This window comes from Saccostrea cucullata, unplaced genomic scaffold (genome assembly GCF_032062105.1).
Source record: "Saccostrea cucullata isolate Sc308-1 unplaced genomic scaffold, CSIRO_AGI_Scuc_v1 ctg240, whole genome shotgun sequence".
Taxonomy (NCBI): domain Eukaryota; kingdom Metazoa; phylum Mollusca; class Bivalvia; order Ostreida; family Ostreidae; genus Saccostrea; species Saccostrea cuccullata.
In genome coordinates this window covers 344,582-367,838 of record NW_026930783.1, presented here as the reverse complement: position 1 = coordinate 367,838, position 23,257 = coordinate 344,582, and the positions used below count along the sequence as shown (strand labels likewise).

The 23,257-nt window shown below is 34.8% G+C and overlaps 1 protein-coding gene across 1 annotated transcript in view; it reads right to left on the bottom strand.

The window, feature by feature from the left end:
- Positions 1-302: 302 nt before the first annotated feature.
- The window catches only part of LOC134230101 (uncharacterized), a 34,118-nt gene continuing 11,163 nt past the window's right edge, over positions 303-23,257 (bottom strand). The window contains exons 7-16 of the mRNA XM_062711888.1: positions 20,983-21,108; positions 20,711-20,854; positions 20,316-20,461; positions 19,960-20,056; positions 19,507-19,671; positions 2,852-2,995; positions 2,464-2,609; positions 2,136-2,232; positions 799-963; positions 303-561 (exon numbers count right to left, since the gene is read on the bottom strand). Coding sequence (XP_062567872.1) covers positions 314-561; positions 799-963; positions 2,136-2,232; positions 2,464-2,609; positions 2,852-2,995; positions 19,507-19,671; positions 19,960-20,056; positions 20,316-20,461; positions 20,711-20,854; positions 20,983-21,108 — 1,478 coding nt within the window. The 3' untranslated portion in view covers positions 303-313. The remainder of the gene's footprint in view (positions 562-798; positions 964-2,135; positions 2,233-2,463; positions 2,610-2,851; positions 2,996-19,506; positions 19,672-19,959; positions 20,057-20,315; positions 20,462-20,710; positions 20,855-20,982; positions 21,109-23,257) is intronic.

Sequence of the window (23,257 nt, the reverse complement as noted above, 5' to 3'; positions counted from 1 at the left end):
TTTTTTAAATTAAAGAAAGAATTTATTGCCAAATTGCCATTTATATTAAATTATATGGTTGCAAAATGTAGGCGGGAATCGAGAGTTAGCGTGCGTATTTCTTTAAACTTTCGTTCAAAATACATGTATATCAAACCCCAAATGTAAAATTGTTTGTCTTTTTTTAATTCTAATATTATTCCATACAGATCCAAATGTTATTACATATATATACCCCAAACGAAGATTCAAAATATTGATGAAACCATTGTTCAAATTCACAGAAAGGAAACATGTTGAATTATTCTTTATTGATACTTCCGCAATAATTTATTTATTTTACGGGCCTGCTCATCATTTTTGCAGTCTTCAAGGAAAAGCCTTTACCAAAGTGGTCCCAGTTAATACTAAGATCCGATTTGACGGCAGATTTGTGATAAGGTCCGTTCAGATTAGAGTTATCACAAGAATTAAACCACCAGCCAGCTTTACCACGAACAGCACAGGCATACTTCTTCGAAGAATCGTTGTCTGCATCCTTCGTAGAGAACGGTCTTCCATTATGCCACGCCAAACTATCACCTAAAATACATTCTTTTTTTCAAATTCTTGTCCCACTTTTGTCTTGTTTAGAGTCATTTAATGCCTATGTTTAAACCAGGTCTAACACATACTATACTATTTTTTGAAAGTTGTCAATATAAATAAATATCCATTTAAATGAATATAAATGTGCATAAAAATTTGGGGATGGAAACAGTCATTGTCATATTTAGAGTAAATAATTTATTTTTGTTCTAATTGTTATTAATAAATCACCTGCAGTACCACTGTACCCCGTGGCTGTCAATTTGAATTTTTGGGACTCGCTTCCGACAGAAAACTTGGAGTACTTGGCAAAGGCTTTTTCACCCGTAAACTTCTGAAGGTCCACTCTCAGTTCATGTTTTTTCCCTTTAGTAAGTAAGTGAATGGCTTCATTTCCTAAAAAACGAAAACTTCCTCTATTAATATTTTTACAGATGTATGGCAAGCAGACAAACCAATATGAAATAACATGAAGAAATTGATGCGGTAAAAACAAACTAGGCTAATATTTCTTCTTGGTGCAATCATATCCTTCATACAAATTTAACAATTTCAACACTTTTGTTCAAAATAAATATATCAAACTAATTAAAAGAAAAAAAAGAAAATAAAGATAAAAAATAGTACTCTCTCTAAAAAATTGCTTCTATAGTGAACAAAAGTGATTACTATAGTTAACTATAGTAAATACTTTGACTTACTATGACGCCTTACTCTAGAACTTTTTTGAAGATTTTGAAGATCTAGAACGTTAATATTTTTTAAATAACATAACATGTATATATATACATTTAAGTCAGAAATGTCAGAAACATGTTATAATTTTGAAAAATAAATAATATCTACAATATATCTGAAATTCATAGTAAAAATACTTCAACTATAATAGTGAAAACTTTTTGTTAGGAGTAGTTCAAATGGCGGTCAATTACTATATAATTATGAATTATGCTCTGAAAAAATTCAAACCATAAATTTCATATTTGTGAATATATTCTTTGATTATTTAGGTAAAAAAAAGATGAAAAAACAAGAAAACAAAAAATGAACAAGCATTTTGTTTTTTAAACAATATATGAAAAGTACAGTAAATAAAAATTAATGGCGTTTAATGAATATCTGAGTGCATAAATATTGAATAAACTGATCTAACCCAGGTTGTACTCGAATAATTTGGCCAAGAATTTCATTTATTCCTTATAATTTAACTTTAAAATTTTAAATAACAGTGGGTGTAAAAATGTTTGCCCCGACCTACCTCCCGGGGTTCAGGATTTGAACAAACTTGAATCTAAATTACTTGATGAAACATTATTAAGTCTTGTTTTAAAGGTTTGCAAAATACACCAAGCCCAATTTTCACTACATTTACCTCAGTTTGAGTTCATACATAAATTTTCTCTAAAATGTCTCATTTTGCTAGTTCAAAATGGGTTTGAAATGGTTGAATGCATGCAACTTAATGAATCTATCAGGATACATAATTAAATTTATCGATGACCTTTATTTGGGGAGGGGGGGGGGGTATCTATATAATTCATATGATGGACAATCAATCTATGTATTACCTAACCAGTATTCCCCTTCCACATTACCAAATCCTTCTTTGTACGAGTCCCAGGATCTATAAAAATCTACTGATCCGTCCATCCTCCTATTGATAACCTACATGTGTAATGAAAAAGAATTTAATTAAGCATATAATAAAATCACGGAATATAGGGACAAAAAAACTACATACAAAAGACTCAAATTCAAATTCGATATTACAACTTTAACTATGACAATGCAGGAAAATAAAAGGCAAAATAAAACAAATGATTTATGAAAATTTGATCATACATCTAGCTTAAATATATATATGCACATAAAATACAAAATCAGGAAACTTCTAACCGTCCAACCCCCTCCCTCTGTAGTCATGTCACAGTACACCAGCTTCTTTGTCTTCATATCCGGGTATATAGCGTAGACGCCATCTTTCCCTTTTGTGTTGGGTATGAATTTTAGAATTGATGCGCAGTCTCTTTGCTTTTGGACTTCTGTTTTGAAAATTACATATTACACATACAGTTACTGTTTAATCCTTTAAATAGATTTAAATCCTACATGAAGTAAATATAAGATCAGTTTAAAATATATTGACACCATATTGACACTATATTGACATTAAATCTTATTTCCAAAGAACGCGGAGATATTTTTACATAAAAAAATGATGATATGTGTACTTTACAATAGATTAATTTTTGCGCGCTTTTCTATCAAAAAGGTTTATACTTACTCTGGTACTTATTGAAATGTTTTCCAGTAAGTCTGTAGTGAGACAGAAGAGAAATGTCCACAGAGACCGGGGTGTCCACTTTGACGGATGTGTTCAGGTGTTTCCAGTTCCAGGGAGTTAACTTCAGTAAAGACTCAACACTTCCTTATAGAACAAAGCATTGGTATATCATTTTCTATTTAAAAAGAATTATTTCTTACAAATTTGTAAATTTAAATTTATAAACAGATGTTATATTTAAATTTCAAAAAATTATTACAACTTCAAAATACCTTGTAGATGGGAATGCGGAGTGATACAACATGTAGTTGTAATTTGCAGAAAGAAACATAGTACCACAAAGTTAACTTTGATTAAAACCATATTTTCTTCTGTGCCCGCACGTACATGTACGATTACTAAGGAAAGTACACATATATATATATTTTTATTATAATTAAAATGTAACATGATATTTTTATTTCGTGTCAACATGTATCGATAATGTCATGTTTAAGATAAATATAAAAGACGGAGCCAATGTTTTGATAGTCAATGCTCCAGTAAGGAAAACTTTAAATCCGCCCTTGACAGTTTCTTAACTTTCACGACTACCACTTTTCAGTTAGGGATAATTGCCCCACGCACTTTTTAAGCTCGCATAGTTTTTCGCACAAATTAAAGTCACATTCTTCTTGTAATAAAACTTAACATTATCGAACTTCCGATGTCAAAATTCTACCAATATCTCTTGTCAAAATTACATGTCTTTTAAATTCATTTTCCGAAGTTCTCAAAGTCGTTGCTTTAAATGGGATTTTATTAATAAAAGTTATGATGTGCATCTGTATGATTCTACAATAAGTATTTAAATATTAAATTTTATCGAGCTTTCTTTGATACTATCTGGTTCAAATTTTGAAATTGACATCTTAAAGATGAGTATATTGCTAAGTACTTTGCAAATTTTCAAATTGACTTCTTAAAGATGAGCATCCTGCTAAGTTCGTTTCACGTTTACATGTACGTATCGTCTTCGTTTTGTCGAAGTGTAGCGCAAAAAAGAACAAAACTGCATAAAGAAACCATGCCCAAAGATAGAAATTTATTGTTTATCTTTTAAAATAGTTAATCGTTACTATTGAAATAAAAATTCTCTTACATTGACGGTTTGAAACTTTAAAATTTTGCAGTGAAACGTACCAGGTATCTTTCATGCTGATTTATAACTGAAAAAAAATAATAGTAAAAGTCATTAAGAAGACTAGTAAATACCGTCTATACAATCACTACCTAAAAGTAGTCTTAGGTATCTACACGACACATGGCCATTGCCATCAGTGTATAGCATAGATGAGAAACAGTGTTATTATCTTGCGATTTAGAGTCATGTTAATGTACAGGAATACAGAAGTCCGTGAGATGCACCTGTAGCGGGACCGAGCGTGCGGTCCTTTTTGCTATTTTAAAATCCTCCTTAGAATTAATTAAATTCCTCCTTTGGTAGCGTAATAAAAATTCCAGTTATAAGTTTACAAGTTTATTACATGTTTTAATAAATAATCACAATCACATTATGTACAAGTAATCCAAAATATAAGTTCACAAATCGTTAATCCACTTAAACTCTGTCTATCACTGACTGTCTCTTATCTCTCCTATCTATCCCTATGTCCCAGTACGCGTGCGTGCACGCCCTATATATACATGTGAGGGGCAGCTCCGGTGGAGCTGCCAATACGCAGCAGCTACCGGGGAGCTGCCGCTCTGCGGTCGATTACATAATATAAACAAATACTTTACAACTCCCCCCGGCTAAGATTTTGACCCCGTTCAAAATAAATTATCGAAACAATATAAACATAGTATCATACAAAATAAATATTTACATACAGTTAAGAATCAAGAAATTAGTTTAATTAACTGTTAAAAAGTTCAAGTTTAAAATAATCAACAGTCACTGGTTGAAATCTCCGTAGACGTTACGGTCTCGGTGGCACTGGAAATGAATCGGAATTTCACACAACATGTCACGAATAAGCCTTCCATATCAATGGTACTCGGGTCTAAATTCTCACTAAAACACACATTTGTTTGTCTCTCGATTTCAGTATTTCCATTCGGCATAACGGTAGTTGTTCGCGTTAATGATATTCCAATTGAATGAGTAATTGTCACTGGATTAACGTTTTCGGCACTAACACAAGGCTCGCCATTGTTTATGGAATGTATGTTCTCACTTTCACTAAGTTCTTCAGCATCTGGTGCGTCCTCGCGTAAGAAATCGTCACTTCCTTCCACTTCTAGTGTGTCCTCGCGTAGTAGGTCATCCACAAAGTCATTGCGTAATCCGTTCTCGGCCAGCAATTCCTCCATCAGATCTGAACTTACACTTATAATTTCCAAGGATTCGTCCTCTGTCGGCTGCTTTTCAATGATTTCCTCATCTGAGGAAATGTCCTCAAGTTCGGGCGCATACACCGGCTGTGGTTGGACAATTGTAGCGACATCAAGCGATTCCTCGTCAGACGAAATATCTTCATATAACGGAACATACACTGCTTTCTGACTTTGCTTCAGATCTTCTCTGTTTAATTGTCTACTACTCGACATTGCCAGTTCACTTTGTCCATGCACACGTTTCAAATGTTTCTTTAAATCAAATTTCCTGGAAAATGGTCTTCCACAAAAGTCACAGTAAAATATACTAACACATTCACTATGAATTTCCTTACAATGTTGGTTAAGCGTTTTTCTGTTCTTAAAAAACTTGTCCACATATATCACAAAGCATCTCTACTCTTCTACATCCAAAAATGGTATGGTCAGTCTCTGAATCGGCGCGGCACTTTTATAAGGCGCCCGCCCCTGGTCCGCGTCGAGTGTCTGTCTGGAGTTCGGGTATTGCGCGTCTGACTTCTGTCGCGGTCTTCCCCTGCTGTAGCGCGGTCACTGTCGGCGGCGTCCTTTGAACTTTGTCTTTTCGGTTTTGGCGATTTCATGGAGTCCTCTGCATTAGAATCCTTTTGTTTTGGCACAGGGATATTATTAGGCTCTTCGATCACTTGATCTTTGGCGTTCACAGTTTGATTTACTAATTTTTCTAAATTGCGTTGTATTGTTTTTCTTGTGCGAAATGGTTTTAAATTGTCCGCATGCACAATCTTTGGTTTAGACGTTTTTGAGTGCTGAATTTGAAATAGGATATTACTTAGGCGTTTCAGAACAACCCAAGGGCCAGTCCAATTTCGGGACAGTTTCATTTTTGTTCCTTTCTTCTGTTTAGGTTGGTAAAGTCGTACCACGTCGCCCACTTCATAATTTTTCTCTATAATGTTCTTGTTATACTGTTTTCTTTGCGTTTCTATCGAAGATCGCATTGTCTCCCTGGCTAAATCATGCGCTTTTTCCAGACTTTCACACAATTTTGTCACATAATCCGTATAACACTTTATATCCTCATTTTGAAAATCACTAAAATCACATAATAAAGACACTGGAATTGTCATTTCACATCCAAATATCATACGATATGGCGTTATTCCTGTGGTCTCGTGTACCGAAGTGTTGTACGCCATACTTGCAGCATCTATGTATTTGTCCCAGTTCGTTTGCGGTAAGTTTACGAACTTTGATAACATTTCTTTGATGGTCCGATTGAGTCTTTCTACCATTCCGTCTGATCTTGGATGGAAGGCTGTTGTTCGAGTTTTTGAGATACACATTATTTCACAGAGCTGGGAAATTAACTGGCTCTCGAATTGACTTCCCTGATCCGTATGAATTTCTAATGGACATCCGTAACGTTTTATCCATCCCCGAAATATAGCGTCCGCTACTGTTTCGGCCTCCATGTTAGGTATTGGATAAATTTCTGTGTATTTTGAGAAATAATCCGCCACTACTAAAATATACATATTTCCGTTTCAGACTTGGGAAATGGTCTTGCTTAATCAGCTGTTATCCTCTCCAATCGTCCACCGGCCACATAACTTTTCATGAAATGCCTCTTCTTTTTCTGTGGATTTTTCTTTTCCTCACAAATATGACACGATTTGACATAGTCACTGATATCACGATGAAAGTTAGGCCAATAATATGAACTTAAATCCGCTCTTTTCTTGGTTCTAAGAATTCCTTGATGTCCAGAAATCGGCGAATCATGGAAATGCCACAACAATGCAATTCTCAGTGATTTAGGTGTACAGATCCGTAAACGTATTGAATCATCCTGTATCCACTTGATACACAACACGCCCTCATGTATGGTGAGTAGTTCCCATCGTCCATACCAGAATCGACTCTCAGGGGGCATATGAAATAAAGCGTCAAATTTAGGCTTGTCTTTGCTCCCATATTTTTCAATCCAACTTAGAATAAATCCGATAACTTTGTCTCCCATCTGACTTTTTCGAAGTCCAGAATATGTTAAGTCTACATCGGGCTCAGGTTGCGGCTTTGCTCGTCTTGGTCTATTTTCTGTTCGTCCTCTTCCTGTTGCCTGATTGTTGTCACTTTCATTTGTGTTAAACAAATAATGAATATCACATATAGCTTGGTCAATACACAAATCTGTCTCACACTTGTGTTTGCGCAAATCATTAATGTGACTTTCCGGGGCTCGGTCGTATTCATCGCCTAATTTTCTTTTGCATTGTCTGCAAACGGTCTCATCCGAAGTAACAGTGATTCTTGATAAACCGTCTGCATTAGAATGTCGTTTCCCTGCACGATGAACAATTTTAAAATCAAACGGTCCTATTTGCTGTAGCCATCTGCATATCTGTCCGTCTGGCTCTTTGAATCTGTGTAACCAAGTGAGAGATCCATGATCTGTGCGTAACACGAATTCCTTTCCCAACAGGTAATGTTTAAAGTATTTCATGAAATAAACTACGGCGAGCATTTCTTTTCGTGTAACACAATAATTTCTCTCCGCTGTAGTTAACGAATGACTCCCGTAAGCTATCACTTTTTCACCATGTTCCTGAATTTGGGATAGCACACAACCAATAGCACTATTACTTGCATCTGTATCAAGAATAAAATGACCAGCATTTGGATCTGGATATCCAAGAATTGGAGCACTCACAAGTTTTTCTTTCAGTGTATGAAACGCATGATCACATTCATCTGTCCATTCCCATTTTGTTTTCTTGCTTGTTAATGATGTAAACACCTTGCTATTTTTTGCAAAATCTTAAATGAATTTCCTATAATAGGACACTTATCCTAGAAAACTTCTTAACTCGCTCACATTTGTTGGTCTTGCAGCATTTCTAATTGCTTCTGTTTTTACAGGATCTGTTTTTATTCCGTTCGCTGAGACGACATGTCCAAGGAATTTAACTTCCGGTTTGAAAAACGAACACTTTTTAGCTTTTACTTTTAAATTCATTTCAGCCAGTCGATCAAAAACTTGTTCAAGATTGGCTATATGTTCTTCAAAATTCCTTCCGTACACTACAATGTCATCTAAGTATAACACTGCTATTTTCCACTGTAATCCACTCAACGTCTTTTCTATGATTCGTTGAAATGTGGCAGGCGCATTGCATAAACCGAACGGCATGACTGTGTATTGAAACAATCTACCTCTAGGTGTCGCAAAAGCGGTTTTCTGCTTATCCTGTTCTGCCATAGGTACCTGATGATAAGCCATATTTAAATCCAGTGTTGAAAACCATTTAGATCCCGCGAGGGCATCCAGATCATCCTCTATTCTAGGAATGGGGTAGGCATCTTTGATCGTTACTGCATTAAGACGGCGGTAATCTACACATACACGCCAGCTTCCATCTTTCTTCTTAACTAGTACTAGTTGCGAGGACCATGGACTGCTTGATTTTTCTACCAGGCCCTGCTTTTCTAATTTTTGTATCTCAGCATCTAAAATCTCTCTTTTGAAAATTGGCACTCGTCTTGGTGCTTCTTTGAATGGCTCCTCGTCCATAAGCTTAATATGATGCTCTCCAACTGCAACCCGTTCCATTTTACTCTCGGGGTTTGCAAACACACGGTCTTTCCGAATAAGGAATTCCTTGAATTTCTTTGACTCCTCCTCAGTCAAATGTTCACATCCGTCCTCATAGACGGCCTTTAAATGTTGCGATAGCTCGCTGTTTTCCTCAGTAACAGCGCTAATCTCATCATTACACATATCAATTGGTTCACTCACATACTCCACTGGTATGAATAATGCCATTAATGTACCCCTCTTGATCAAAATTGGTTTTTCTCCGGAATTAAACACACGTAAAAACACATCACATGTTTCCGCATTCAGTAGCGATTTTGCGACTGCCACTTTATGAGATTGTACGAAATTTTGAACTGGTAGTGGTAATCCATTTATTCGTTCCTCATAAGTAAGCCTGGATGGTATAATTGCTTCGTGGTTTCCTGGAATTTCTACGGTCTCTGTGCAACAAATACAGTTAGTTTGTTTTCCATTTCCGTGGTCACACTTCATTAAGAGTTCATTGGTGTCATGATCCCAAACACATTTATATCTCACGTAAAAGTCTTCTCCCAACAAATTTTTCTTAACTCCACCCACAAATATTCGCTGTTCTATGTCTACATTTCCTAGTGTTAAAATCATTTTAGCGGTTCCTATGGTTTTTATTGTTTGTCCGTCGGCTGCTAGGAACTTTGTCCTTACTCGTTCTAGTACGGGCCTATTTTCCGGAAAGATGTTGTAATAGGTTTCCTCTGTTATAAATGATCTTCTCGCACCTGTATCTACTTTCCAAATTACATTTGCTCCCTGAATCATTCCTTCAACATGAAATCCACTTTTTCCTGGAATCCGTATCTCACTAACAAATTCTAAATTTTCACTACTAACATCAACACAAATGGAATTACTAGATACACTTGTTGACTTGGAAACTTGGTCAGCTTTGTTAAGCTGCAATTCTCCAGAATGTGTTTCTTTATTCTTGTCCTCGCAGAAAGTGTGCTTATACTAGGTTCGTTCCACCTGACTGACAACTCTCCGCCTGAATAACACTACTGTGTTTCTTTTACACTTGTTGACTTGGAAACTTGGTCGCTAGAAACTTCCACTGCCAAATCCAAGGAGAGATCACAATTCATTGATGTACTAGGCCTTTCAGGATTTTCGACCGGCGCACGGCCTACTGCCTCGGTCCTAGGCGGTTTAACGACCGCCTACTGTCTTGCTTTAGGTTAGATCTTAAATGGGTTTTATTGCCCTCCTTATTTCTTGGACAGTTGAAGGAAAGATGGTCTGTTGAATTGCAAGTGAAACATCTCTTCTGCTGACGTTTGTCCTGGTTATTAAACTTTTGTCGTTCATTCCACTTTCTCTTGGAATTTGTGTCCGATGACTCAAGGGGATCGTTGACAGCATACACAGCTCGTCTGTTAAATTTGACATTCAAATCCCTGTTATTCTCTCCCAGGCGAATGCATTCTTCTTGCATTGCCGCTGTAATAGCTTCCTGCAAAGTTTTAGGCCGTATTCGTTTTACAGCAAAACGAAATTCGTTCTCATGGCTACAGTTATCTAAAAAGGTTTTCATACTACTCTCTTGTACAAAATCCCGGTTGTCAGGGTAAGCTTTCCTGTATAGATCCTCAATCGCCTGTCCAAAGTCTCGAAAAGTTTCATTCGCTCTCTTCCTCCGCATTTTGGCTTCCGCAATATAACTTTCTTTCATCGCTCTATGACCAAACCGATTCTCCATAGCACATTTAAGATCCCCCCAGTTGTTCCGAGTATCTGCAGGGAGACCATAGGCAAACGTTTCTGCTTGTCCACGCAATACTGTAAAGAATATTTTACGTGCCTTATCGTCGTTCCAATCGTTTATGGACATCACATTTTCAAAATATCTTATATATTCTGCCCATATATCCTCCCCATCGCCTTTGAACGTCCTCTTTACAGGTATTTGATAGCTTGGATTACTAGTAGTATAAGAACTCGACAGATTCCGTTCTGTTGGAGAACCTTGTCGTCTCCTGATAGGTAGAACTGGACTAGCTGTTTGTTCCTGGGGAAATCGGACGTGCTGCTGAGGTCTGATGCGAGCCGGTGTGTACTGGTATTCTCTACTCGGAGTTCTACTCCATAGCTTTATAATCACAGTAACCAGAATAACGCACAATAATCCTAGGGCTGCAGAAAACATAAATTCCTTTGTCAAACACAGGAGCATATACCCTGGGAAATACTGATAGAACAAATAAGCACCTACACATCCTAGAAATAATATAATGGTCCAAAGAAAAATAAATCTGTTCCATGTTTCAGATTCCTGTTCTAATCTCAAGTTTTGTCCGTCTTCGTTTTCCTCATCATTCAGTGTACTGGTGCAAACTGGTTCCGGTCCTGTCGCTCTTTCCCGAGCTGGTGGACTATCTTCACTTCATTAAAACTGTGAAGAAGAGATCTGCGTGTGCTCCTCTGAAATCTAGGTGTTTCAGTCTCGTTTCCCTGCGTAAGCTCCATACTTCTCGGTGTATAAGTTGTCCGATCTCCACTCATTTTTTGTGTTTTAACAATCGTATGTTTTAATTCTGCACCCACACGCTGGGCACTTGTAATATCGGCTCAACACATTTCCATTTGAATTTTGAATGAAACACAAATTGTTTTTCTTATTAAACATCACAAAACAGTTAGGACACTCTTTACGCAATGCGACGTCTATCCTTCCCAGTAAAACATAATTTCCGTTGTCATCTATATCGTACACATTCACAAATCTTCGGGAATTTTCCTGAGCACTCATTTTAAAATGTACGTTTTAATTCACTGTTATATCCAAAATCACGGCACACATTTTCATTTGAGAATAATCCAAATAATTTCACACCGTAAATCTCCGAGAATAAGAACGATAAAACTCACAAACATCCATTTGAATCACTTGATAAAAGTATTAATCCAAACACATTGTCAAATCACGGAGAAGAATATAATACATGTAATCCAATGGAAATTAAATCCGTTTTTTAACTAAGGAATAACATGAATAACATCCCACCGCTGCCACCAGTTGTAGCGGGACCGAGCGTGCGGTCCTTTTTGCTATTTTAAAATCCTCCTTAGAATTAATTAAATTCCTCCTTTGGTAGCGTAATAAAAATTCCAGCTATAGGTTTACAAGTTTATTACATGTTTTAATAAATAATCACAATCACATTATGTACAAGTAATCCAAAATATAAGTTCACAAATCGTTAATCCACTTATACTCTGTCTATCACTGACTGTCTCTATCTCTCCTATCTATCCCTTTTTTTTTAGCACATGTTAGGGGCAGCTCCGGTGGAGCTGCCAATACACAGCAGCTACCGGGGAGCTGCCGCTCTGCGGTCGATTACATAATATAAACAAATACTTTACACACCGTTTCTGAATCTATGTAAGGCAAAGGGCTGCTTTCAAAAGAACACATAGAAAGACGCTGTATTTGACAAGAAACCAAGTAAAAGCCATTAAGGAAGTATCATAATCTGTCAGCAAAGAGCATATTAAAATTCTACCAACTATTATATGTGAATTATGTTTTAAGTTCGTAAAATACAGTACAATTAAAGTTATGAATTACTTTTAAAATATATTTTGCTGGCTCTTTGCACAATTTCGCATTTTAACAATGTGACGTTAATTTGTACAATCGATCAAAATTTAGCTTTTTTGTTCATATTTATTGCTATTATCATATTCCGGTGAGCTGGAAATAAAAGATACGACATTAGCCCGACCTAGTCTTATACATCTGTTCATTTGTTTCATATCTGGATATTTAACTAGAAAAAGACGTTAATGTAAATCTAGTAACCAAGATTTATGATGAACGTGATGACTTTATCTTTTCAATCGTCAACTTCCCTTATTTATGCAGATGTACCTTCGTCACCTGAATACGGAGTTTATATATCTCGGTTGACTCAATACGCAAATTCAAACATGCTCTAGTAATGAACAATTTCTAGAACGAGGTAAGTTACTGACAAATAAATGAGTGAAACAAAAATATCTTAAGTCTCGTTCAAAGTGAATAATTCTTAAGTTCTATGGTCGATACACTGACCTTGACAGCAAATACAATTTATTATTAAGTCTAATGTCGACGAACGTTTTCATTTTAATTGTTTGGTGATTATATTGACATACAGAATTGTGGACGGATTTTCAAGTTATAAGGAGGAGCACAGGGCGTGTATGACCAGTCGGCAGGGGATGCTAACTCCTGCATGGCACCCGATCCCACTTCTGTAGATTTAGAGGTTTGCATCAGCTCTGCTTCAGAATTTGTATTGTTTAACGGATTTTTTTTTTTGCTTAGTAATGTTCGTTATTCCCATTTATTTCCCGTAAAATATATTTTATTTTTTACAGCAGTAAAATAGCGAACAAGAACACTTTGAGTATTTTTATATTTTTCCAATATATAGAATACATGTACTATAACAAACATAGTTACCATATGCTTGTGACCCGTTAATAACGTCTGTTGACCTCTTTTTTTCCTTGTTAACAAGTTTTGAATATTTGGTAGTGCTCCCTTCCCCAAAGTACATTGTTGGAAATACCTCTGGGTAATGATGAGGGTCTAGTGTGACAGGGATCGACCTGTAGATCTATTGACGCCGCTGGCTAGCTTAACTGTAGGTTAAAGGACGTTGACTTGACTTCTGCATGTCTTTCTTTGCCAGTACAATGCCTCCACACTATCAAGACTCCTACAGTGCCTTCGCGTGGCAATGCATTCATACTATGGACATTTACATCAGGCTGGCCTGTAGGGAATTTCATTTCGGAGTATCGAGGACCCAAGAAATACAGCATGTAGGTCCATCGGTGTATGGATATACCTTGGCACTCATTAACTTTTGTCTAGCTATGGAAATAAATCACTGCTGCCTTGTAGATGACTTGAGAGAGTTTAAGGCTATGGGAGTAAACCAATATATAAAATCCAGGGAGAAGGAACTCGTTAATATTGGATTGCAATCATTTAAGGCATGACAACCCAGTAAGAAAATCAACGGCCAAACAGAATTGAGGTTTTTAATACAACTAATTACCTTACAAAGTAAAAAATAACTAGCTTCAGAAACTTCAACAAATGTCACAAATGATAACTGTGTCTGCGAGGTCTCACATGTAAGCCAAAATACAAACGTAATATTATGTATTCTATTGGGATTCTTCTAAAACTGAATGTAAAACTTCGTGTTGGAGCAAGGAATGTTCACACAATGTACAAAACATTAAAGAAAACACAAGCTGTGGATGAATTTAAATACAAATGCAAGTTGAATATACTAGGAATATGTGAATGCCGATGAACAAAATCAGGTAATATTAGATTTAAAAGTGGCAATACCGTATTGTACTTATGGCACAATGACAAATATCAAAGTGGGTTGCAATCCTGATAAGCAAAAAACAAGATACAACTCTGCTGGAATGGGAACCAATTAATGACAGACTAATTAGAGCAAGATTCAATTCAATATGCAATTTTATACACCAACAAATGGTGCCGAAGAAGAATATCATATGGAGATAATAAACAGTATTCAAGATCAAAAATCCATAAAACAAAACAAAATAGAGGCAAAGCAAACACGAACCTCGAAAACATCAGAGGTGGGATTAGGTGCATGAAGGACTGAGCATCCCCTGCCGACCAGCCACACCCGCTGTGTGCTCCTTGTCATGATCGCGGTATAACGGAAAAGTCTGTCGTCAATTCAGCGTATAGATCATGGACTAACAATTAGTATAAAAACGCCAGTCAGCATTCATCGTCTCAAGCCACGGTCCGGAGTCCGCATATAGAGCTCTCTCCCACCCGTGGCTGCTTGATCACAAAAAGTGTCGTAATCTTGAATATTTACGCCTCTCTATTGTGACGTCATATTCAGTCAGTGAAAAGTTTTGTATCCATCGCAATCGAAATCAACAACTGACGTCAACAGTATACAAGAAAAACTTTCCATACTGCGATTGGATATTGAAAGGTCGCGATAAAGTTCATCATCCGACTATGCTTTACTCGCATTGGTCAATATTTTAATGAGCTACGAAGAATTCTCTCCTCGTTCAACCACGGCCAGATGGGAGAGGAGCGTACATTTTGGCCGTGGTTTGCGACGATGGTCAGCATTTGACTCAATGATAAACTGCTGACAAGGTCATTGTATCGTCCATAGAAATTACGAAATGATAACTTTAAATGAGACTGCTGATATTCTTGTTACATCAACTTGTTTGTCAATAATTTACCTCGTTTTAGAAATCGTTCATACTTCGAGCATGCTCTTGTGTATCGAATCAAATGAGATATATACCTCCGTATGCAAGTGATGAAGGTATACTGCCGCATAAGAAAGGGCAGTTGACGATAGAAAATTTAGTCATCACATTTATCATACCCGGTAGTGCTAGGTTGTTAGTTTACCATTAACGTCTTTTTCGAGTAAAATATCCTAATATGAAACAAATGTGTCAGACTCTGTGGTATCTTTTATCTCAAGCTCATCAGGATATATCTTATCGACATAAGAAGGGAAATAATTCTTAATTGTTAATTGACAATACGTCGTCGATATATCTAAATGTTTAACTAAAGGTCACAGCAAGTGTTTTTTTTTTCCTTGTGACGCTATTCCACAAATTCAATATGAATACAAAAATAGGTCTGCTAACAACGTGGCGCAATTGGTACCCATGGGATTTCCAATGATTGTTGGAAGACCAGGTCTTCAAAAACAACATATATACATGTATTGTCAATCAAAAATTCCAGCATCTTTTTGATGTCAACTTCAGAGTACTTGTGTGCACAATCAGAATGTTTTAACAAAATGATTTTGCAAATGACCATTGACAAGGTAAGTAAATTTACGAGTTCCATTTTTATTGAAAAAGCAGAAGTCAATGATATAAAAAAAATTATCATGGGGAATGGTTGTGTATAAAGTTGAAAAGTCATAAGTTTTTAAGCTGTTGATTTTGGTAAGATCTTGTGATTTCAAATTGTCTAAAAGTTCCATGGAATTTTTAAGTATCCACATTTGATTTACACCATTTCTTGAATATATTGGTGCTCTTGAAGTTTCTCTTTCACTACTGTTCAAATCCTAGTGAAGAGTAAAAAAGGAGGCTTGGATGAACATTTACTGGAACCCGCTATAAATCTTTGTTTGTAAGGGTTCTTATGAAGTTTTGGAATCCAATATTAGACTTTTTGATATTGGATTCACGATAACGGGGTTTGGCTATGAAAATATGATTGCTTGCTTTCTTGAAATGTGCTTTGAAATGCATACATGTGCTACTGGATTTTGATTTGGTCAAAAACTTCGTGTACAACATTTTTGTTGTATATACTCCCCTTATTTGCAAACACAAAGAGAACCTACACAAAGGTTGAATGCCCCCGCCCCCCTGGGAAATTTTTAAATGTCTTTACATGGAACTACCAATGTTATCATCTAATAAGAATGTTATCCTAGACTCAATAATTTTAATTGTTTTACATCATATTTAAAAACATGATTTATAAATCTTTCATAGAGTAGATATCTATTCCAACGAAAGAAATATCGCTGACTTTTTAGTCGTATTTTCATAAGTTCAAGGCTACTTTGTTTGCTTGAAGAAAATAACACTCAACTTCTTGGTTGCAACTATTTAAGCTTTCTCGTTGCGATCTTTGTGATGTCTCAAACTTGAAAGTCGTAAAATCAATATTTAAATCTAATCATATTCGTTTAAATTTTGATCAAAAGTATCAGATTCCTATTACGTTTTAATGACTATTTTAAATTCACATATTCTAGAACAAGATTGTAAATGAAGATCTTTACATTTATGAGATACACTGTCTTTTAAGTTCTCGCCATGACATGCTAATGATCATGGGAGACCTGAATGCGAAAGTGGGTACTGATACCACTGACTGTGAGAAGTCTAAGGACAAACATGGCCGTGGAGTTACATGTAGGAATAAGAATGGAAAGCGCTTTTTTGACTTCTATCTCAACAAAATCCAAATGATAGGATCGAAAGATCTGGGTAGTAACGGTATATTGTTTTTGTCCTCTCTGTTTTTCTGTCTGTCTGTTTTTCTGTCTGTTGTCAAATTAAACCTAGCCAATAACTATTGAGTGGATGGGGCTATGGCTTTCATATTTCACGGAAGACTTTTCTTTGGGTACCACCAAATTTGACCTATTGACCTTGGATTTTTACTTACTTTTACGTATTAATTTTTTTTAAATTATAGTTTCTCATTTAAAGAGTGATTGTTAATTTAAACATTTTTACTTTTATGAGATACTTACTTACTTACACTATCCACATCCATTCTTGTAATGTGTTTTTTGTATTTGAAAAATTGTCGTATTATTTACTAAAAAGATATTTAAATTCAAGTTTAGTTTTTAATTGATAAGGGCCCTTCTTTCAGTATGTCTCATTTCTAAATTGATGAATAACATAAAAAGGATGTATTCACTATGAGAAAGAATTGACCTATAGGAGAAAACAATTTCCCGGAAAAGGGGATTATTTAAAAATAAACCTTTATTTGTTACTTTCTAGGTATATATGTCTAACTCTTTCAAATTTGTATTATATACCTAAAATTTATTATTTACATATTTATAATAAACCTCCAATATTGGCCGAAACATCATTTTGTCCGTTAAAGCGTTGATTTTTGCATGAATTTTGGCCTAGAAGTCCTTCAGGGCAGACCTGCCCCTAAATAAAACTGATATTTTGATAGGTTAGGATAAAAGGAATAATTTAAGATAGGATTTATTTAGGGGCACTCCTGCCCTCGGGTCGATATTCACAAAACACCTACTAAAAAGGAACTTGATTTTGTTAATTTGCTTCAAATTTATATCAGTCATTATATTAGTCAGACTAGCTCAATTGATATATATGCTAACTGTTATACCGTAGATACTTTCTTTTTAAAGTCGGGGGTTCGAATCCACCTGGTACCTTTTATTAAATTCTCGCCTTTTCAAAGACTTTTTTATAGACTTGTGTATTTTCCTTCAATTATCCATCCTTTATACGATCGTATATGTCCATTCTTGATAAAAGAAACACTTAAGAGAGATCAAATAATCGTAACAATCCAATGTACAGTTGCCAGTCAGGCGGAGAAAACCTAAGTATAAGAACTTTCTCCGAGGACAAGAATAGCTCACTATGTGTTACTCGATAAAGGTATTCTTGAAAGCATTGAGCTGCGATGAATTTCAGTTGACATGTATATATTCCTTAGAGTTTAATCACATTGATTTTAGATACATATGTCAGTAATTGTGCAACCTTGAATTTCATTTAGATTTATATAATTTGTACACATTAATGGCATGTTTTATCATATCCACGCATAAATAGCCTTTCATGAAGAATAGACTTTCAGAGACAGTAGACATTAACATTATGAACAATGAAAAGTAAAGTAAATTTGTCAGTTTTTACATTTTGAGATAACAAACTCAGAAAACCAATGAAAGGGTTACCCCTATATATATACCTCTACTCACTGAAATAAAGATTTAAGAAAAACAAATTGTTATATGTATTCAGCCTAATGTCATTAATCGGAACGGAAATCGACAAGCATTTTCTAGAGAATAAACCTAACCCGGTCTTATAGGTCAAATCCCTATCTATAATGAAGTTATCCTTTGGAATGCTTTAACTTTGGTTGGACTTTTTTATGCTGTGTGTCCTACTCGTGACATAATTTTCATTTCGTACTAGAAAATTCAATGTATAGAATATTCTTGGTTATGCAACTTATGCCATTCATGGTTCCAAACGTCATTATATTGATATAAAGCCACAGATAAATGTCAAAATATCGATTTAAGTTAAACAAATGTACATTTCACAAAAAAGAAACATGTTTCATACTATTTTATTGATACTTTAAAACCAAATTAATTATTAATTTTTTGGTCTAATCATCATTTTTGCAGATTTCAATGAAATAGGTGCTTTTCTTTTACCGAAGTGCTCCCAGTTAACACTTCCATTCGTATTGACAGCAGATTTATGGTATTGTCCATTCAGATCACACTCATCGCAAGCTCCGTACCACCATCCTGATTTTCTGTCAGCGGCACAGGAATTCTTCCACGAATCGTTATCAGCATCCTTTGTGGAAAAGAGCCTTCCGTTATGATAGGCTAAACTATCCCCTAAAATATATAATATTTTTTGGTACATTTTCTTGTCTCTATATTTGTCTAGAATAACTTTGCATAATATTTACATATTTACAAATTTTGGTTATACGGATAAAATCTCAACTTCAAAAAAGTTGAAAATTCACGGACATACATACGTATATTATAAAAATCTATATTTTTGTTCAAAGAATCACTGTCTAGTTAGTGTAGTATGCCAGGGCATAAGCAGCCGCACGAGATTTACATGCATATTTGGCCTCCTTAGCGTCAGACACAGAGAAAGATGCGCACGAGATGTGCATTCATATTAGGCCTCCTTAGCTCCTGACCAACTGACCTGCTTAGTTTACATTCCGGTAGAATTACATTCTGGTAGAATTATCAAGAAATATAGTCCCCAAACTTTCAAAGAGTTATCACAGAGAAAAAAAATAGAAATGGAAATAATAATAAATCACCTGCAGTACCACTGTACCCAGTGACTGTCAATTTGAATTTTTGGGACTCGCTTCCGACAGAAAACTTGGAGTATTTTGCAAAAGCCTTTTTGCCAGAAAATTTCTGAAGGTCCACTCTCAGTTCATATTGCCTCTTTTTAGTGAGTAAGTGAATAGCTTCATTTCCTAGAAAACAAAATGTAAACTAGTTTAATAACTCAGAAGTAAAGCAAACAGACACATCAATGAGGAGTAAAATGTAGACATTATTGAAATAAAAACTCTTTATACAAAATTGTAATAAATTATTTCAAAATCAATATTAAAGCAATATGAGCTTCAAGTTTGAAATTTTTATTCCAAAACTGTTATTAACTATTTCAAGAACAGGTAACTTTTTAACAATGAATTTTTATTTGAAGGGAGGGGCATGTACATGTAATTCATATGATGGACAATCAATTTATCTCTTACCCAAATAATACTCCCCCTCCACATTACCGAATCCTTCTTTGTACGAATCCCAGGATCTATAAAAATCTACTGATCCGTCAATCCTCTTATTGATGACCTGCGTGTGAAAAGAAAATCTATTTAATTAAGCATTTACTAAAATCATGGAAGGGGAAACAAAATAACTATACACAAAAAATCTTATTTAAAGGTCGATATTACAAATTAAACTAAGAAAATACAGGAACACAAATCTTAACCAAATGAAAATGTAATGTACATAAAATAAATGAATTATACAAATTTATTGAACGTCTAACCAATATATATATATATATAAATATATACATAAAATACAAAATCAGGAAACTTCTTACCGTCCAGCCCCCTCCCTCTGTAGTCATGTCACAGTACACCAATATCTTTGTCCTCATATCCGGGTATATAGCGTAGACGCCATCTTTCCCTTTTGTGTTGGGTATGAATTTTAGAATTGATGCGCAGTCTCTTTGCTTTTGGACTTCTGTTTTCGAAGATTACATTTTACATGTACAGTTACACTTTAATTCTTTAAAATACATTTAAATCCCACAAAGAGTATATATAAGTTCCTTTTAAAAATATATAGTCACCATTCGTTAAATTTTATTTTCAAGGAACGCGGAGTTATTTTTACATGAAAAATGACTGATACGTGTACTTCTCACAATAGATTTATTGGGGGGGGGGGGGGGGGGCGGGCGCTCTTTACTTAAAAATTATAAGTACTTACTCTGATACTTGTTAAAGTGTTTTCCAGTGAGTCTATAGTGAGACAGAAGAGAAATGTCGACAGAGACTGGGGTGTCCACTTTGACTGATGTGTTCAGGTGTTTCCAGTTCCAGCGAGTTAACTTCAGTAGAGACTCAACATTTCCTGATAAACAAAGCATTGATATATATCATTATCTATACAGAAAGAATTATTTTTTACATAAATGTAAAATTTTGAATCTGTACTCAGATATTTTTTTAATTACAATAAAAATTACAACTTCAAAATACCTTGTAGATGGGAATGCGGAGTAATACAACATGTAGTTGAAAAGTGCAGAAAGAAACACAGTACCACAAAATTATTTTTGAATAAAACCATATTTTCTTCTGTGTCTGCAGGCACTTGTACGATAACTAAGGAGAGTACATGTATATAGTATTTTATTATAATTAAAATGTAACATGATATTTTGATTTCGTGTCAACATGTGTCGATAATTTCATGTTTAAGATATAAATAAAGGTAAAATGCGGATTTAATGTTTTGGTAGTCAATGCCCCAGTAAGAAAAAGCACTTAACCAGAAACCCACTTACACCACTCTACCCACCCTATTTAGATCCGCCCATGACAGTTTCTTTACTTTCACGACTACAACTTTTCAATTAAGCTCCCTCCACTTTTTAAGCTCACATGGTTTTTCACACAAATTAAGCTGACATTCTTTAAGTAATAAAACTTAACATCATAGAACTTATATACGATTATAAAGCCCTATTATGTTTCAATATCTCGTCAAAACTTAACGAAACGTCCTTACATTTTGAGGTTCTCAAAGTCGTAGCTTTTAAGGGGATTTTATCAATACATGGTATGGTGTACATCTGTAAAATTCTATACAGTAATAGGTATTTATAGATTTAATTTATCGAGCTTTATTTGATACTGTTTAGTTAAAATTCTCAAATGACTTCTTAAAGGTGTGTATTTTTCTGAGTACTTTGCACGTTTAGGCCTACCATGCACATCTTGGGTTTGAAGAAATGTAGCGCCAAAAAGGACAATGCTGCATAAAGAAATCATGTCAAATGAGAGTCAAATATTATCTTTTATAATAGTAAATCGTTACTATAGAAATTAAATTCTTTTACATTTATGGTTTTAAACCTTAAAATTTTGCAGTGGAACGTATCTTTCATGATGCTAGATTTTAGTAAGTAAAATAATTACAGCTTTTTAAAATGGAAAGCAGTATCACTGAAAAAAATTGTAAAAGTCACTAAAAAGACTAGTAAATTTACTGTCCATACAAACCTTAAAAGTAGTTTTTACTAGGTATTTGAAGATTTACTTGATAACATTAGTAAATTTAGAATTCATCAGTAACTTTCATTAGGTATCTATACGACCTACGCTCCATGGGACACCTACTACATGTACTTACTATCTTAGCCAGTAAAAACAATGATTACTAATCACGATGAACGCTTTACGGGGCATACTAGCTAAATTACTTAGGTATTTCTTTCAGTGTATAGAACAATTAAATGAGAAACACTGTTATTATCTTGCGCTTTAGAGTCATATAAATGTACAGAATATACAGAAGTTAATGAGATGCACTGTTTCTGGGTCTAGCACGGGAAAAGGGCTGATGTTAAAAGAACGGATTCAAAGACGGCTGTATTTGACGAGTAACCATGTAAAGACCTTTGGAAACTGTCATAATCTATGAGCAAAGAGCATATTAAAATCCTACCAATTAATTATTAAATATGAATAATGTTTAAGCTAGTGAAATAGAATAAAATTTAAGTAATACATTACTTTTAGAATATATTTTGCTGGCTCGTTACACAATTTCGCATTGTAACAACAGCGAAAAACTATACAATTGAATAAAAAATTAGTTTATTGTTCATTCATATTTTTCATGTCATATTCCGGTGAGCTTGAAATAAAAGATACCACCGAGTCTTAAACATATGTTCATCTGTTTTTAAATCTGGATATTTAACTAGAAAAATATGTTAATGTTAATCTAGTAATCAAGATTTATGATAAACGTGATGAATTTACCTTTTCAATCGTCAATATGCCTTATTTATGCAGCATTATACCTACATCACTTGAATACAAGGTTTATATACCAGTTGATTCGATACACTATCTCGAACTTGCTCTGCTTATGAATAATTTCTAGAACGAGATTAGTTACTGACAAATAAATTGATGAAACAAGATTACCTGCAGTCTCGTTCAAAGTCATCATTTCGTAAGTTCTCTGGCCGATACAATGACCCTGAGAGCAAATACAATCTATTATTAAGTCGAATGGTGACAAACGTTTTGCATACTAATTGTTGGTTCATTATTTACATACAGAACTGTAGACAGATTTTCCTGTAATATTGAATGAATAACATTCCCGTTCTTAAGAACTACAATTTAGAATTTATAGAAACATTCAAATAGGTGTACGTCAAATCTATGGTTAAAAATAGTAAGCTCATTGTAAATAAGACAAGGGACATGCATGCTCTGACTTTGGAAAATAATCTCT